This window comes from Salmo trutta, chromosome 1 (genome assembly GCF_901001165.1).
Source record: "Salmo trutta chromosome 1, fSalTru1.1, whole genome shotgun sequence".
Taxonomy (NCBI): domain Eukaryota; kingdom Metazoa; phylum Chordata; class Actinopteri; order Salmoniformes; family Salmonidae; genus Salmo; species Salmo trutta.
The window spans coordinates 57,404,554-57,423,239 of NC_042957.1; the positions used below are offsets into that span (position 1 = coordinate 57,404,554).

Genomic DNA, 18,686 nt, shown 5'->3' on the forward strand with positions numbered 1-18,686 from the left:
TTTGTCCCACTCCTCTTTGCAGAGCTTCTCCAAGTCATTAAGGTTTTGAGGCTGACGTTTGGCAACCCGAACCTTCAGCTCCATCCACAGATTTTCTATGGGATTAAGGTCTGGGGACTGGCTAGGCCACTCCAGGACCTTAATGTGCTTCTTCTTGAGCCACTCCTTTTTTGCCTTGGCTGTGTGTTTTGGGTCATTGTCATGCTGGAATACCCATCCACGACCCATTTTCAATGCCCTGGCTGAGGGAAGGATGTTCTCACCCAAGATTTGACGGTACATGGCCCCGTCCATCATCCCTTTGATGCGGTGAAGTTGTCCTGTCCCCTTAGCAGAGAAACACCCCCAAAGCATAATGTTTCCACCTCCATGTTTGACGGTGGAGATGGTGTTCTTGGGGTCATAGGCAGCATTCCTCCTCCTCCAAACACGGCGAGTTGAGTTGATGCCAAAGAGCTCCATTTTGGTCTCATCTGACCACAACACTTTCACCAGTTGTCCTCTGAATCATTCAGATGTTCATTGGCAAACTTCAGACGGGCATGTATATGTATTCTTGAGCAGGTGGACCTTGCGGGCGCTGCAGGATTTCAGTCCTTCACGGCGTAGTGTGTTACCAATTGTTTTCTTGGTGACTATGGTCCCAGCTGCCTTGAGATCATTGACAAGATCCTCCCATGTAGTTCTGTGCTGATTCCTCACCGTTCTCATGATTATTGCAACCCCACGAGGTGAGATCTTGCATGGAGCCCCAGGCCGAGGGATATTGACAGTTCTTTTGTGTTTCTTCCATTTGCGAATAATCGCACCAAATGTTGTCAACTCCTCACCAAGCTGCTTGGTGATGGTCTTGAAGCCCATTACAGCCTTGTATAGGTCTACAATCTGGTCCCTGACATCCTTGGAGAGCTCTTTAGTCTTGGCCATGGTGGAGAGTTTGGAATCTGATTGATTGATTGCTTCTGTGGACAGGTGTCTTTTTTACAGGTAACAAGCTGCGGTTAGGAGCACTCCATTTAAGAGTGTGCTCCTAATCTCAGCTTGTTACCTGTATAAAAGACACCTGGGAGCCAGACATCTTTCTGATTGAGAGGGGGTCAAATACTTATTTCCCTCATTAAAATGCAAATCAATTTATAACATTTTTGACATGCGTTTTTCTGGATATTTTTGTTGTTATTCTGTCTCTCACTGTTCAAATAAACCTACCATTAAAACTATAGACTGATCCTTTCTTTATCAATGGGCAAACGTACAAAATCAGCAGGGGATCAAATACTTTTTTCCCCCACTGTATCTACCAAAAGATACACCCAAACTTTATAGCATGAATTACGATCACATCAACAAGAATATAAATGATGACCTAGACAGGTGGAATTCACTTCCCTTAGATCTTAGTAGTAGAATTGAAACAATCAAAATGAACATCCTGCCGAGGTTACTGTATTTGTTCCAATCACTGCCCATAGAAATCCCACCTAAACAGTTTAGAGAATGGGATAAACGGATATCAAGGTTTATCTGGAACAGTAAGAGACCAAGAATTAGATTTTCAACATTACAATTACCAAACAACTGTGGGGGTATGGCCTTACCAAACCTAAAATATTATTATGTGTCAGCCCAATTGAGACCTCTGGTGTGTTGGTGCAATTCAGAATACGAATCCAAATGGAAAGACATTGGGACTACTTTAACAGAGACACCCATACAGTCAGTTTTGGGAAATATGGACATGATAATAGAAATATACAGTAGACAAAATCAGTGGATTCATTTCTCTCTGGAGACATGGTTTAGGGTAGTTAAGCAAAATAAATTAGACAGAGAGATCAAACTGCTGAGTTGGCCCGCATACGACCCCAGCTTCATCCCTGCAACTCAGGACAGCAGATTTAAACAATGGACGCAGAAAGGCATCACATCATTCATTACAATTAGAAGGAATGGGGACCTAGATAACTTCCAGGACCTAAGTAAAAAACATGGCTTGGATAAACAAGATTTTTACAGATACCTACAAGTTTGACACTATTTCTTAAGGGAGATAAAAGTGACTGACCCTCGAGCACCTCCAAAATTAATCCAAGTATTCACTAACGCATACAACTTGGGGAGTAACAAAAAAACTCTCAAATCTCTACTTGGGTATTCAACCCTCAAAGAAACATTCTATAAACTATATTAAAAAGAAATGGGAGGAGGAACTTAACATTGAAATAACTGATGAAACATGGTTGAACATATTAGAGTCTCATCAAAGCGCCACCAACTCAAGGTCATGGAGAGAATTCTGTTGGAAGAATGTTGTACGTTTCTTCATAACACCTAAACTGAAATCAAAAACAGACTGGCTCCCTACATCCTTGTTGGAGAGAATGCAGCCTATCGAGGGAGGATCACTCTCATATCTTTTGGACTTGCCCCGCAATCTAAACCTACTGGGGAGAAATAACATTTACATTACATTTAAGTCATTTAGCAGACGCTCTTATCCAGAGCGACTTACAAATTGGTGCATTCACCTTATGATATCCAGTGGAACAACCACTTTACAATAGTGCATCTAAATCTTTTAAGGGGGGGGGGGGTTAGAAGGATTACTTTATCCTATCCTAGGTATTCCTTAAAGAGGTGGGGTTTCAGGTGTCTCCGGAAGGTGGTGATTGACTCCGCTGTCCTGGCGTCGTGAGGGAGCTTGTTCCACCATTGGGGTGCCAGAGCAGCGAACAGTTTGGACTGGGCTGAGCGGGAACCGTGCTTCCTCAGAGGTAGGGGGGCCAGCAGGCCAGAGGTGGATGAACGCAGTGCCCTTGTTTGGGTGTAGGGCCTGATCAGAGCCTGAAGGTATGGAGGTGCCGTTCCCCTCACAGCTCCGTAGGCAAGCACCATGGTCTTGTAGCGGATGCGAGCTTCAACTGGAAGCCAGTGGAGAGAGCGGAGGAGCGGGGTGACGTGAGAGAACTTGGGAAGGTTGAACACCAGACGGGCTGCGGCGTTCTGGATGAGTTGTAGGGGTTTAATGACACAGGCAGGGAGCCCAGCCAACAGCGTGTTGCAGTAATCCAGACGGGAGATGACAAGTGCCTGGATTAGGACCTGCGTCGCTTCCTGTGTGAGGCAGGGTCGTATTCTGCGAATGTTGTAGAGCATGAACCTACAGGATCGGGTCACCGCCTTGATGTTAGTGGAGAACGACAGGGTGTTGTCCAGGATCACGCCAAGGTTCTTAGCACTCTGGGAGGAGGACACAAGGGAGTTGTCAACCGTGATGGCGAGATGGAACGGGCAGTCCTTCCCCGGGAGGAAGAGCAGCTCCGTCTTGCCGAGGTTCAGCTTGAGGTGGTGATCCGTCATCCACACTGATATGTCTGCCAGACATGCAGAGATGCGATTCGCCGCCTGGTTATCAGAAGGGGGAAAGGAGAAGATTAATTGTGTGTCGTCTGCATAGCAATGATAGGAGAGACCATGTGAGGATATGACAGAGCCAAGTGACTTGGTGTATAGCGAGAATAGGAGAGGGCCTAGAACAGAGCCCTGGGGGACACCAGTGGTGAGAGCGCGTGGTGCGGAGACAGATTCTCGCCACGCCACCTGGTAGGAGCGACCTGTCAGGTAGGACGCAATCCAAGCGTGGGCCGCGCCGGAGATGCCCAACTCGGAGAGGGTGGAGAGGAGGATCTGATGGTTCACAGTATCAAAGGCAGCAGATAGGTCTAGAAGGATGAGAGCAGAGGAGAGAGAGTTAGCTTTAGCAGTGCGGAGAGCCTCCGTGACACAGAGAAGAGCAGTCTCAGTTGAATGCCCAGTCTTGAAACCTGACTGATTAGGATCAAGAAGGTCATTCTGAGAGAGATAGCAGGAGAGCTATATAATAATAATAATAAGATCTAACATTGGAAAAATAATGGGATTTGACATAGAACAAACATTAATTTCTTTGTACTTGAGTGAAATACCTGATAACTTACACAATAGAGAAAAGTCCCTCTTGAAGGTCCTACTGGCAGCCAGTAAAAAGGCTATCACTAGGAAATGGCTACAAAAAGACCCTCCCACAGTGACACAATGGATAGACATTGTAAAAGAAATACACCACATGGAGCCTATGACCTTTGCTTTAAGAACACAAGAGAGAGGTCAGGAATACTGGGAAAAATGGGTTTCGTACTTGGAAAAGGTCTAATTCAAAGATGTCAATGTAACTAATATAATGAAGGTATGACGTGCACTATAACTGCCAGATCTTTTTTGTTGTTCTTTTATTTGTACTTTCTTTGTGTTCCTACAATAAAAACAAAGTATATAAAAAAAAGTAGAAAAGCTTTTTTCTGCTCTGAAATTGGTGCTGGAGGGACATAAACCCAGAATATCATCCTTCACATGCTGAAATGTAAAACCTGCATATTTTGTGCAAACCTCTACAAATTGCTGACTCAACTGCTGAGCCCTGTGGACATGATAACCTCTTGACACATTGTAATGGTTCTTCTATGAGTGACAGCTGTCATTTGCAGCTCTCTCTCAGGTTCTTGTTTAGTGGCTGTGTCCTCTCTGTATGCTGCCTGCCAATGACACAGGCACAAATAAACCCCCCTTCAATCCATCTCCTTCCCTCCCTCTCCAGAACTTTCCCTAGCCCTGACAGAACTGGATTCGCAGGAACTCACACACATACACATGCACACAACGCACCAAAAATATATTTGAATGCTTTTGGTGTCTGATACTTGGGAGAACTAATCTCACAGTGAGGACACAGAGAGACAGCGAGGTCACATATGGGGACACAGTGTGCTCAGTGCTTGACGCGCTGCCAGAGGCCTCCTGTCATCTCTGATCAGAGTAACAATGGCTAAAGCCTAGAACTAAGAGTATAAGTAGGGTGCTCATTTACAGTAAAGTCCAGCTCTAAAGTAGTTTTAAATTCTCCAAATGTAGAAGACCAAAGTGAAGGAAAGAAGCTGAAGGTGATTTAATCAAAATATTAAATGTTTTGTTGACATTTCTGCCTGTGGCTGTTCATATTTGTGTCTATATAAATTGGCCACATGACTATAAAGTGTATATTAAATTTAGCAGAGGAAGCTCATGGCCACCTGTGTCACAACCCTACCCCTCCTCTTGGAGCAGACTTCATAACGATGGACATGTCGACTAACCCACCACAGTAACAAATGGTAGTAGACAGAGCAGGCCAGGGGCATGGATTCTACCAGGCCCAACTGTGTCTCATAGCCTAACCCCTGAACAGCCCTCTTTAGACTACTCACACCCAACCACTGGAATGGAATCCATTTAGCAGACCTACCCACCAACAGCCTCTTCCCCTCTGCCACTGAATTCCTCAGCTATTAAACACCAAAATACTCCATGCATAGGACCCAACTCATACATTCACAAAAGCAATGATATTCAGGGTCATAGTAGGGCTGAATGTAGGTCTATAGAATCCCTTTAGAGCAATGGTATTCAAACTTTTTCAGTGGGGACGACATTTTTTGGGCCAGAATTTCTCGCGACCCCACCCTACCACAAATCTAATGACACAATCTTAAAATCGTTAAATGTAGATTTTATATCAACAAATAAACTTCCATTCATTGCATTTTGATCTCTTATCAAAATGAAAATAAACCAATAAATACATTTCCTCAAAAACCCCACTGCAGTTCCCCTGACCTTGAATACCACTGCTTTAGAATGGGATGATGTATTGCTCACATTTTGTAAGTCTAAGATTCAACATCCTCACCAATACTCAATTTTTACATCTCCTAATTTGGTCAGAGAGCTCTCTCTAGTAGAAGTGTATGAGGTCATTGTTCCATTCTGCATCAGTCATCATCTCTTAGGCTCCTCAAGTAACTTTCATTTTTCTAACAGTGTCTGTACCACCCAGAAACCAAATGTAGTCCAAGAGCTGTAGGATGGCTTGTAGAGGATTTAGGGCCCTGTTAACAACTGCCTGTCCAATTAACCCCTCACTCAGCTCATACAGTGACATTGACCTCTGACCTCATGCTGTAAATGTGGCATCCACTGACATGCACTCAGCCATTTTGGGTCAGTACACTCTTAGAAAAAAGGGTTCCAAAAGGGTTCTTCGGCTGTCCCCATAGGAGAACCCTTTTTGGTTCCAGGTAGAACCTTTTTTTCTTAGCGTTTATGGGCCATGACCTCACAGCATGAGCACATCAAATCAAATTGTATTTGTCACATGCTTCGCAAACAACAGGTGTAGACTAACAGTGAAAAGCTTACTTAGAAATAGTGACACAAGGAATAAAATACACAGTTGATAACAATAATGAGTAACAATAACATGGCTATATACAGGGAGTACCAGTACCGAGTCGATGTGCAGAGGTATGAGGTAATTGAGGCAGCTATGTTCATATAGATAGAGGTACAGTGACTAGGCAACAGGGTAGATAGACAGTAGCAGCAGTGTATGTGGTAAGTGTGAAAGTGTGAAAGTGTGTGTGTGTGTGTGTGTGTGTGTGTGTGTGTGTGTGTGTGTGTGTGTGTGTGTGTGTGTGTGTGTGTGTGTGTGAGTGGCCTCAGTATGCATGTGTGCACGTGTTATGTTTGGGTGGGCGTATGTAGTGTGTATGTGTGTGTGGGGTGTCAGTGTAAGTATGTGTGTGTGTGTGTGTATGGGTGGATTCCAGTGTGTGCATAGAGCCAGTGCATTTAATTAGCTATTCAGCAGTCTTGTTTAGCAGTCTTATGGCTTAGAGGTATAAGCTCTTCAGGGTCCCTTTTCTTCCAGACTTGGTTAACTGGTACCGCTTGCTGTGTGGTAGCAGACAGAACAGTCTATGGCTTGGGTGACTGGAGTCTTTGACAATTTTATGGGCCTTCCTCTGACACCACCTGGTATAGAGGTCCTGGATGGCGGGGAGCTTGGCCCCAGTGATGTACTGGGCCATACTCACCACCTTGCAGTTTTCGTACCAAGCGGTGATGCAGCCAGTCAAGATGCTCTCAATGGTGCAGTTGTAGAACTTTTTGAGGATCCGACGGTCCATGCCAAATCTTTTCAGCCTCCTGAGGCGCATGCTCTGAGTACTCGTTCTGGTATTCCGTCTGGCCCATCGGCCTTGTAAATGTTATCCTGTTTAATGGTCTTACATCGTCTACGGAGAGCGAGATCACACAGTTGTCTGGTACAGCTGATGCTCTCATGCATGGTTCAGTGTTGCTTTCCTCGAAGCGAGAATAGAAGGCATTTAAGCTTGTCTGGTAGGCTTGCGTCGCTGGGCAGCTCACAGCTGAGTTTCCCTTTGTAATCTGTAATAGTTGGCAAGCCCTGCCACATCCATTGAGTGTCAGAGTCGGCGTAGTAGTATTCGATCTTAGTCCTGTATTGATGCTTTGCCTGTTTGATGGCTCATCGGAGGTCGTAGCGGGATTTCCTATGTGTCCAGATTAGTGTTCCGCTCCTTGAAAGCTGCAGCTCTACCCTTAGCTCAGTGCGGATGTTGCCTGTAATCCATGGCTTCTGTTTGGGGTATGTACATACGATCACTGTGGGGACGAAGCCGTCGATACACTTATTATGAAGCCAGTGACTCATGTTGTAAACTTCTCAATGCCATCGGATGAATCCTGGAATATATTCCAGTATGTGCTAGCAAAACAGTCCTGTAGCTTAGCATCTGCTTCATCGGACCACCTTCGTATTGAGCGCATCACTAGTACTTGCTATTTTAGTTTTTGTTTCTAAGCAGGAGGATAGAGTCATGATCTGATTTGCCAAAGGGAGGGTGAGTGAGGGCCTTGTATGTGTTTCTGATCAAGAGGTTTGCTGCCTCTAGTTGCACAGGTGACATGCAAAAAAAATTAAATTAAATGGATTTCAGTTTCCCTACATTAAAATCACCAGCCACGAGAAACGCCGACCTCTGGATGTGCATTTTCTTGTTTGTTTATGGCCCTATACAGCTTGTTGAGTGTGGTCTTACTGCCAGCATCGGTTTGTGGTGGTAAATAGACAGCTGCATAGCTGTGTACACCTGATACCTGGCATCTGCAACATTGACAGTGGTCCGTGCATAGGAGGCAGAAGAGAATGATACCTCTCTGCAAGTGGATACTGAATAATGTGGCTACCTTCATAGCAATAATAAACAAAAGAGTGATAAACTGCATTGGTCTCTGGAGAACCTCTTAAGAGTTGTTGGGGTAGGGCCCTTGGCCCACCAAGTGAAATTCTAGCTGCCCCAGGGAACTTATAGTGCTACTGCGCCCCTTGAGTGGGTGGTGGGCAAGGGTGGTGTTGATACCACACCTCTGATGTAGCGGGATGAACTTTGTGTATTCACTGTCCACATCAAGACTGCATCAGCTGAGAATTCAGCTGAAGCCCTTTGGGTGTATTGTCCATGCCAGTTCTCTTCTCTTCCTCCATTGATATGACCAGGGGGTACCAGGCTGTTTGTGTCATGTTGTTGCAGTCCATCAGACAATCCCCTGAAAAGAGGCTCAGGGCAATGGGCCAAGGCATCTGGGGTGGAATAGTGTCCTGTTGTCTCAGCAACCTCCCACCCCTGCTCTGTGTCTCTGCGTACAGACAGACACATTGTTCCCCCAAAGCCACTGCCTTATCGGTGGCTGATATTACCAATGAATGAAACAACGACAGACATACCTCGACAGTGTGTGGAGCTATACAGCGAGGAACATCCGGTGGGGTAGCATGAAGCCAATTAGTGTTCAGAACTCTCAAGTGCAGAGCTAGCCATAGAGTGTTGCTAATAGAGGTGTTGTTAACAGGCACAAACACACACAGCTTTGTGTCCTGGCAGTCAATGGTCACAGTGTGCTGTGGCGGCCTGCAGGAATGAGATCCTACTCCATTGTGCCATCGATGACATCACCACTGGACTGGAGACTGTGGGTGAGGTTTCATTTCAGCATGTCATTGGCTCTGAATTGAGTCCAAATGTTGATTCTCACGAATAATGATTGACTTGGAATATGTTTGATTATTACTAAAATTATACAATAGTTTTGCCCTTGTTCTGTTACCCGAAACAGCTGACTTTTATTAAGTAAGAACATCCTCAATGATTCAGGCCACATGACGGCAATCAAAAGAGTGAATCACACGATACAGTTTATCTGTTGTTTTGGCAGAACAATACACAGATCCAGAGCAGCAACACTTCTATAGGAAACAGCACAACCCACCATGACTTCCTCCAACACTGTATAGAAAGCATGTACTGTACTGTTTAGACATACATTATACAGCACTGCAGTTGACGGTAGCTTTTAATAGGAACTACCTGCCAAGAGGCCTGTGCAGGCCTGGCCAGTGAACTTACAAAGAGCTGCTGTTTCTTAGCTTTTCACTGGGGGATTGGCTAACCTTTTAAGAATGGAAATGACTCCCTCATGCTTCCTCTCTCCCCCTCTCACTCCGGTACTGGGCAGACCTCCTCCATTCCTCTGTGTTGACTTGTCTAGTGCACAGCGCAGGGCCCAACATGGCCAGAAAAGACACCAGGGTTTCAGCTCTATGGTGAGTCAAGCTGGGGAGAGAGGGAGTCAGTGCCCACTACAGTGTCAGTGCCAACTGCCAACTTCTTGTCATGGGCCAATGCCCGTGTTACAGAGGGGAATTAGTGGTTGTAATGTGATGTGAAGCCATGGCATTGTCTTGTCATGGGGATGGGTGCCTGCCTGGATCTGGGTGTGAAGTCCAGCTGGGAAAGGGAAGGACAACAGGGACCAGAGCAGACTGTAGCTCCAGCGTGCATGCAGAGGTAGGTAGGCAGAGAAACGAGGGGAAATACCAAGAGAGGTAGGTCAGCGGAGAGCTTGACCAATGAGTAAGCAGCCCTGCAGATTCCATCACAGGCTACTGTTAGGAGTCTGACGAACACACAAGAGAGCAGAGAGCTGAGGACTGTTCTGAGAAACACTCCCTAGTCTCCTCTTGTAGTCTGTGTACTATACACATAACTCCCACTGTGTACTGTCTTAAGATAACTCAGATTTACTTATGAACTACCCTCATGGGACAACTGACAAACATTGGATTTACCCAATGAGCACTCAAAGGGTACCATACATTGGCCCTTATATACTAAGAACGTTTTGCCTGTATAAAAACACGTTAACAGCCTTCGACAGGCAGCAAACTACTTCCGGATAACAGTGTCCTCCATGTTGCATCTGACAAAAGAACAGCTGGCTCCAGCTGTTGCCTGTGTGTATCTCTGCCTTCTCAGCGTGAGCAGTGAGTTAGCTAGCAGGCCCAGACACATTCCCATGTATAGTGCGTTTCAACACGATGGAAGAGGTTAGAATGGAAGGTGCACAGAGGTGTAAACAATTTCTTGAGTATTTTACATATATAAATAAAGCAAAAAAGTCACACTTGTGAAAAGACACAATCAACATTTGTGTTGTTCCTCCCTGATACAGTAATTCATGGAAGATGTATCGCTAAAAGAGGTGAGCAAATACAACACTTGATTAACATGATTACATTCAAGCCTGAGGCATAGAACGCTAGCTTAACTCTTTCTGACTGTACAACAAGAAAGGATGGGTATGGGGGCAGGGTGTGGAGTGTCGCAGCCATTGGAACATGTAAAACAAGAATGCTGTTTTACATCAATCTCAGCCAGTTGCTACTGTAACAGTATAGCTTCCGTCCCTCTCCTCGCCCCGAACCAGGGACCCTCTGCACACATCAACAACTGACACCCACGAAGCATCGTTACCCATCGCGCCACAAAAGCCGCGGCCCTTGCAGGGCAAGGGGAACAACTACTTCAAGGTCTCAGAGCGAGTGACGTCACCGATTGAAACGCTATTAGCGTGCACCCCGCAAACTAGCTAGCCATTTCACATCGGTTACACTGCCTTAAGGCCAACCCTGACACATACACACATCTATAGAGTGCATATATCACCAGATAGTTAAGTGGGCAGCATTGAGGAGAGAAGGGGGCAGTCTTAATCTCAGAACACAATGCAGACATTGACTTGACAAGGCCTGGATACTGGGAGTTAATAAGTCATGGCCCCTGATTGGTCACTATAGGCTGACGTGTCTGTGTACATGTATGTATGCTATACTGTGTGCTCCTCCACAACACGTGCGCACACACACACACACACACACACACACACACACACACACACACACACACACACACACACACACACACACACACACACACACACACACACACACACACACACACACACACAATGTTACAACGCTGCTACAGCTTGAGTATGGAATAATGGGCTTTAGTGGAGATTGTTTCCTTTCTGGTTTTGACGGGGCCACGATAACATGTGGCATATTCACAGACTACTATAGGTGTAGGGTACAGTTAAAAAGGTTTGCAGACCCGACCCATAACAAGCAAAAAAAGACTGCTGAATATTCAATACTCTTTCCTTGTTTGTTACCCTCGGTCTTGGGAATGTGTCATTGAACATTTGATGGAGAAAGTACTGTTCAATACTGTTGATGGAGTATAGTGAGGATATGGAAGAATGACTGTGGGTTGGCTTCTGATCTTAATGTTTCTCTTTACATTTGTCAGTGGCTGCTCTATAGTGGCTGCTCTATAGGGTCTATACTAGTCTATAGGGTTTGAGAAGGGGGTGTGTCCAGGACAGCACCTTACACTGACCCCCACACCCAAAACAACACAGGAGAGTGATAGTGAGAGAAGATTAAGGAACAGAAATGTGAAGTTCAAACAGAAGGGAAGACTATGGACGTGACACAGAGCATGCCTCTGCTGCTAAGCACACACAGACATACAGGACAAACACGAGCAGACAGAGGGAATGAAGGAGAGGAGACGGGAGGAGAGAGGGTTGGGGTTATGATAAGGGAACACTTTCAGCAAAGCAAGCAGCACAGGAAGGAGCCCCAAATTCCACAGCTCCAAGATGTAGCCTCGTCGCAGAGCAAAGGTTTAGTGATTATAGATTTTTAACCTCCAGTTAGAATGTAAATATGCAGTTTGCACTGCTGCTGACAACGGTTATGCATACTATGCAGTTACAGTACATAATTGTATTGCATACCACCTATGGATCTACCAAGATGTTACTCCACTTCAATTGTATTACATTTGTGCAGAGTAGAGTAGTGCAGGTTAGTTACCAACATGGTAAATGAGAGGCCAGATCAATGATGTGAAACCGGTAAAACATACACACACATGTTACTGTAGATAATATTAGACTTCAAACGTGTGCAGTGCAGAGCAGAGCAGTGCATGGTGGTTTTCTAATGTGGTAAATGAGAGCCCAGCCCCAGATCATTGATGTGAACGCTGATGGTGATAAAAGTGGAGAGATAAAACAGACACCATGTTATTCTAATCTAGCCCCTCAGAAAGCCAGCCACACGAGGTGCCATGCCATTAGTACTGTATGTAGACTCGCCAGTGAGCTCCCCCAGCCCCAGGGCTGCAGCAGCACAACTTGGCTGGGTCCCATATAGCAGGCAACGGACAGAAGTTATGTCTCTCATAACTGAGAAGGCTGTATGGGCTGGGTTTCTGTATAAGCACTTTTTGACATCTGCTGATATAAAAAGGCTTTATAAATAAATTGGATTGATTGATTGTTTCACCTTGAGGGAGGAGAGAGAGAGAGAGAGAGAGAGAGAGAGAGAGAGAGCACTCTTTAATGTGCACTTTAAATGCAACTGTAAAAAATAAACCTAATAGTAAAGCTCAGACAGTAATGCTGCGTTCACGTGTTAGCCCTATAGGAAACTAAGAAATGTCCCACTTGCTAACTGGTTGTAGTTATCCACGTGCCAAGTTCAACCAGTTAAGAAGTCCGAAATGTCTGAGTTCCGACTAGCATGTGAGCACGGCAAAATGCACGGCAGGTGGTAATGTTCACACAAACTACCTCAACTTAGATGGCACGGTGCCACTAACATAGTGATAAAGTCAGTCTAACAAAGTGGACCATAAAGATAAATACTACAGAAGAAGCTGTAAAATAGAAACTAATGGTAAATAATGTATTGTGTCATTTTGGAGTCATATTTATTGTAAATAAGAATTTAATATGTTTCTGAACACTTCTACATTAATGTGGATGCTCCCATGATTACTGATAATCATAAACTAATCATGAATAATAATGAGTGGGAAAGTTACAGAGACATAAATATCATACCTTCCCCCCCCAAAAAAATGCTAACCTCCCCTGTTATTGGTACTGGTGAGAGGCTAGCATGTCTTGGGGCATTATTTTAAAATGCTAACCTCCCCTGTTATTGGTAATGGTGAGAGGCTAGCATGTCTTGGGGCATTATTTTAAAATGCTAACCTCCCCTGTTATTGGTAATGGTGAGAGGCTAGCATGTCTTGGGGCATTATTTTAAAATGCTAACCTCCCCTGTTATTGGTAATGGTGAGAGGCTAGCGTGTCTTGGGGCATTATTTTTGTGCCTCTGTTACTTTCTCATTCATCATTATTCATGATTCATTCAGTATTAATTCACCATTAATTTCTATTGGGCACAAAATAATCTGAAACACAACCAAAACCAACTGAAAATGCATCCAAAAAGTTTGTAGAGTCACGGGTTTGATGTAGTTATTGTGTGCTAGGAATATGGAAGCAAATACATTTTTGACTACTTTAATGTCCAGATACTTTTGGTTCCCTAAAATGGGGAGACTATGTACAAAACATGCTGTAATTTCTAAACGGTTTACCCCATATGGATTAAAACACCCTCAAATGAAAGATGACAGACTGCATTTTAACCTCATTTACATTGTATCACTTAAAATCCAAAGTGCTGAAGTATAGAGCCAAAACAACAAAACATGTGTCACTGTCCAAATACTTTTGACCTCACGGTCGTTAAATATAGAAAATACTGTATGTTTGGGACCAAACATAGAGGGTGTCTCCAATGTATTCTCTGTGACGTGTGTGTCAGGTTACAGCAGCAGTGGGCACATTCTGTCTTTAGTCAGGGTCTTGTAAGGGGCTCATATAGGCTTGTGATGGAAAGGGTCAGTTGCACTATAGTATACACGGGGGGCAAGTATGGGGGTCAAAATGCTGAGTGCCCTTGGGAGACAAGGTACATTCAGTTCTGCTTATTGTGCGCTTTAGAGCATTAGCTCTGGAATGCACATAACACAGTCATTAGCTAAATGGGCATTATAAATCAAGTATTGTATTAACGGCCTTGGAGACACAGATGGTTTTTCATTGTCATTTTCCCTTCTGTGACAATACAAGCTGGGCTCATTTTAAATCCAGCTTGAAATGTAAGGATGTATTAACTGAATAAACACATTTCATGTTAGATTATCAAAAGAGACAACAGCTTTTGGTGGAATTCGTATTTGATGTGAAATAGCCTGCAAGAGAAATACATTGATGTTGCAAATGACGTGCTTAAGCAGTGTGTAAATGGCACAACTTTACACAAAATTTGATTTAAAACGATATTGATTTCGAATACTTTTCATTTAAATATTGAACAATTGCAGTGTTTTCAGACCAGGTACTACGCAACAAAGGCTGTGGTCAGTTCATGAAGTTCTGGAGAGTTGCCAAAGAGTCGCTTCATCATCTTCAAACCAATTAGTCAAATAATTACCTATGGCCAGATGTTCTATTCATAACAGGTCAATGAAGCTAAACAGAATATCTTACCTGAACCTCGGGGATAATTTCAGGCTCTTTAACTGTCTCTTCGTCTACAACATTGATCTCTTCAACTACTGGGGCAACTGTTACTGGCTCGGTTATAACTTCAGCTTCTACCACTTGTGGGGGTACCTCCACTTTTGGCACTATCACCGGTGGTGGTATCTCCACTTCTGGTACTTCCAATACTGCTACTGCTGGTGCCAATGCTCTGGAAGGAAGAATGTCGTCTCCGTTGCCTACTTTAACCCTCTTCTTCTTCTCCTCTTGTTTTTTGGGGATGAATTTGGCTGCCAAGACAACAGCAAGAATGGTAAAGAAGAGCGCAGGGAGAATGATAGACGCGTCAAGTTCCATGATGGTAGAATTATTTAACGTTCACTTGACAATTGTTACGTTTTCTGCAGATGTAATAAATAGTATTTTTATGTGTACATGCAAAATGGTCCTTCTTGTTGCAGATGCCAGCTGGTGTGTAGGTCAGAGTGTAGTCCCGCGCGCACTGTAGATCATCTCACCGCGCTTCCACTAAACACAATCGTATAAACCTGCTGGAGTAAACGCAGGCTATAAAGCTGAGCGTAATTTCGGTCGCGTTCCCCTGCTCAGACGTTGCATTCATCAACCAATGGTTGCGTGCAGCGTAATATACTGTGCCGTCGGCATCAGATTGCTATAATGGTGGTTTCAAGAGAACTTGAAACCTGGAAAAACTTTTTTTCTCAGACGGAGCTCGTTTTTTCCCAGTAGTCTTGAACTCACTGAAGTCGAAGAGTTCCGAGTTTCCAGTTGTTTTGAACAGCAATTTTCATATGATTGTATTAGCTGGGTCATTCCTACATTGCAGTGCCTTCCTTTTCTGTCCCTAGGAAATATCACTTCTTATTTAGTTTAAAATGTGGATTCCACAAGGCTTTAAATATAAGGTCAGGTGTCCTTACCTTAAAAACACAAAAATATGCATCTTGAAAGGGAATTTTATGCATTTTGAACCCTTTGTTTCAGTGGAGATAAGCGTTTTTGCCATGACCCCAGGTGTTGTTCATCAAGTTCCACGAGAAATACAGTATAAGCCATAACATATTTAAAATCTTTCTTCATTATTTTATAGTCCTAGTTAATTTCTCTCTTATCAATAACGTTTTTTTTCCATGATTTATTTATTTATTTTATTTTATATTTTCTGTGTGTCCCTGATATTACCTTCCACACGGTTAGTTTGTTGTAATTCTCCATTTAAGAAAACAACCCCTTCCTACAATGACACCACATTCAGGAAGTGTCATCGTGTCTTTGGTGGGAAAACAATGGTGCAAAGCTAAATAAATATAAACACTCAGTTTTATATATTTTTCCACATTTCATGTTAGTCTGTATGTCCCACTCATACATTTCCACCCTGTTGGGCTAAATTATAGAGAAATTTAGCAACATTTCTAAATGTGTGATAGAGAAGTTAAAATCCTGATCAAGTGGTCACCATTATGCTAGCTCAATCTTTCTCACTGCAGAGCTATGGCTAATTTAGGCTTCAAATTTCCACCCTGTTAGGTTCCACCCTGTTAGGATTATGCACCTAACAGGTTGGAAAATGCACCCCAAAAAAATTAAGTGCCTGAGGTTGACCAATATTTTTTTTCAAAAAGTCAAACATTTCCCTTTTCTGATAGAATACTTGCATTTATTTTTTTATTCCGCAAGTTATGAGGTCCTAAAGGCACCACACTGTAGGAATGAACCAGCTGATAGGTGAGAAAGAGAGACCTGCATACCGCTCTTGCTAGTATCACTGGTCTTTATGAATTAAACTTTACGTTTAGGCCTCAAGGCCTTCGTCAGAGCTTTTGTGACTGTTTCCAATTTGTACCCTTATGTAGACATTGCTCCACCCACATCGGTCCAATGCATAAAATGGGGTTGGAGTCGAGGGAAAATAAGCAGGTGTTACAAAATATAACAATGTGCATTTCATAACTATTCTAATAAAGTCTGTACATAAAACGTATTATACACGTCTATAAAACCACAATGAAGAACAAGTAAGTTTTCATAAATTATTTGGTAGAGTGCAACAAAAAACGTCAGAGTAATCTGAAGTGATGGCATAAATTCATTTTCACATTTACAACATAACATGAATGGTCATTTCATCATTAAGACCTTTCAGGAATAATTTCTGGAGGGTGAAAATCTAAAAACATCTTTTGCTCAGAGTATTATTTATATCCACCTCCCCCAGTGATGCGTTGTGCAGACCGCACCACCCTCTGGAGAGCCCTGCGGTTGTGGGCAGTGCAGTTGCTGAACCAGGCAGTGACACAGCCCGACAGGATGCTCTCAAATGTGCATCTGTAAAAGTTTGTGGGTTTTAGCTGACAAGCCAAATTTCTTCAGCCTCCTGAGGTTGAAGAGGCACTGTTGCGCCTTCTTCACCCCACTGTCTGTATGAGTGGACCATTTCAGTTTGTCTGTGATATGTACGCCAAGGAACTTAAAACTTTCCACCTTGTCCACTGCGGTCCCATCGATGTGGATAGGGAGATGCTCCCTCGCTGTTTCCTGAAGTCCACGATCATCTCCTTTGTTTTGTTGATGTTGAGTCTGAGGTTGTTTTCCTGACACCACACTCCGAGGGCCCTCACCTCCTCCCTGTAGGCTGTCTTGTCCATGTCGTTTCTAATGATTGAACTTTTATGTTCACTGATTCTGTTTGAGCGAATGACAGGTTTCACCTACATAACACAACCCACATGGACATTTAATCATGTAGATAACATGAGTGGTGGAGTACGTAATAATGTTGTTAATTTGGAACCGTTTTCCTGTATGTGGGTGGCAGAAATAATTCACATGAGCGGTCATGAGTAGATGTGCTTGTTTTGAGATTTAAGCGAGAGCTACATGTAGCCACGTGTGCACATTTGTTCATACCCTTTGATAGTGAGTTATTAGCCCAGTTATAGATTATTTGAAATGGGGGAGTGATTGTTTCCTACAAGAGCACAACACGTGTGCATTTCTAGTCATCTTTGAAAAGTGAGTCAAGTAAATAGATTTTTTTCTTGTCTTAAAGGGGCAGTGTTGTATTTTCAGACAGGCTTGAATAAACTAAGTAGCCAACAGGCAGAGGGTAGCATAATTAATCTGTAATAACGGTATGGGAATAATGATGCATTTTATTTTGTGGTTCCTTGCATCAAACAACACAACATTTTCAGTCACCTCCTTGTCTGAAGGACATTAAACAGATTCATGTCAAGCCCTGCATGTTTTTTTTCCCAAGTCTCATGGAATATAGGCCTACAATGAACACCACACATTGGCTTCTACTGTAGGCAGAATGATAGCTATTTCCATGTTAAAATGTTACAGGATGCATTTTCTCCATTGTTTCTGATGATAGGCCACTCTGGTAGGCCTACATTATGATCAAATAGCCACAGTAGCCTACTTGATTACTGTTAAAACTAACTTAAAGTGGGTACAGCTTCAGTGTTCACAGTGAACACGCACCGGAAGTTGCACAGAACTTCCACAATGTTCAAGATTGCGCTCAGCAGACCTGAAATTTGCTCAGTGCCGAAAACAATGAGGGAACATTGGTTGTAGGCCAAACCATTCAGATGCTACAGACGTTTTCTGGTCTAATAAACTGCGCTGTAGCTCTGACACTTTCAACCGCAGATGTGGAAGGGCCACATAGGTGGATGCAGTGGACTGAGACGCAGCCCATGCAAAAAAAAACATATCTCTAGCTTAACCTGACAGATTTTGATGGGGATTTTTGTATTATGTTACTTAGATTGACACACGTCAATAGACTCTAGGGGGTTTTAAAGTCGCCATTGGCCTCATGGTGAAATCCCTGAGCGGTTTCCTTCCTCTCCGGCAACTCAATTAGGAAGGACGCCTGTACAGTATATTTGTATTGACTGGGTTTATTAATACACCATCCAAAGTGTAATTAATAACTTCACCATGCTCAAAGGGAATTTCAA

At 43.5% G+C, this 18,686-nt stretch overlaps 1 protein-coding gene across 5 annotated transcripts in view; it reads right to left on the reverse strand.

The window, feature by feature from the left end:
* LOC115202308 (protein TsetseEP) overlaps positions 1-15,389 on the reverse strand; it is a 30,361-nt gene extending 14,972 nt beyond the window's left edge. For 2 of the 5 annotated variants that reach the window (XM_029766389.1, XM_029766399.1), the window contains exon 1: positions 14,695-15,382. In XM_029766389.1, the coding sequence (XP_029622249.1) occupies positions 14,695-15,045 (351 nt within the window). In that variant the 5' untranslated portion in view covers positions 15,046-15,382. Of the gene's footprint in view, positions 1-14,694 lie in introns of all 5 variants that reach the window. The other 3 variants (XM_029766381.1, XM_029766414.1, XM_029766406.1) reach the window with 3 other exon arrangements.
* Positions 15,390-18,686: the final 3,297 nt, after the last annotated feature.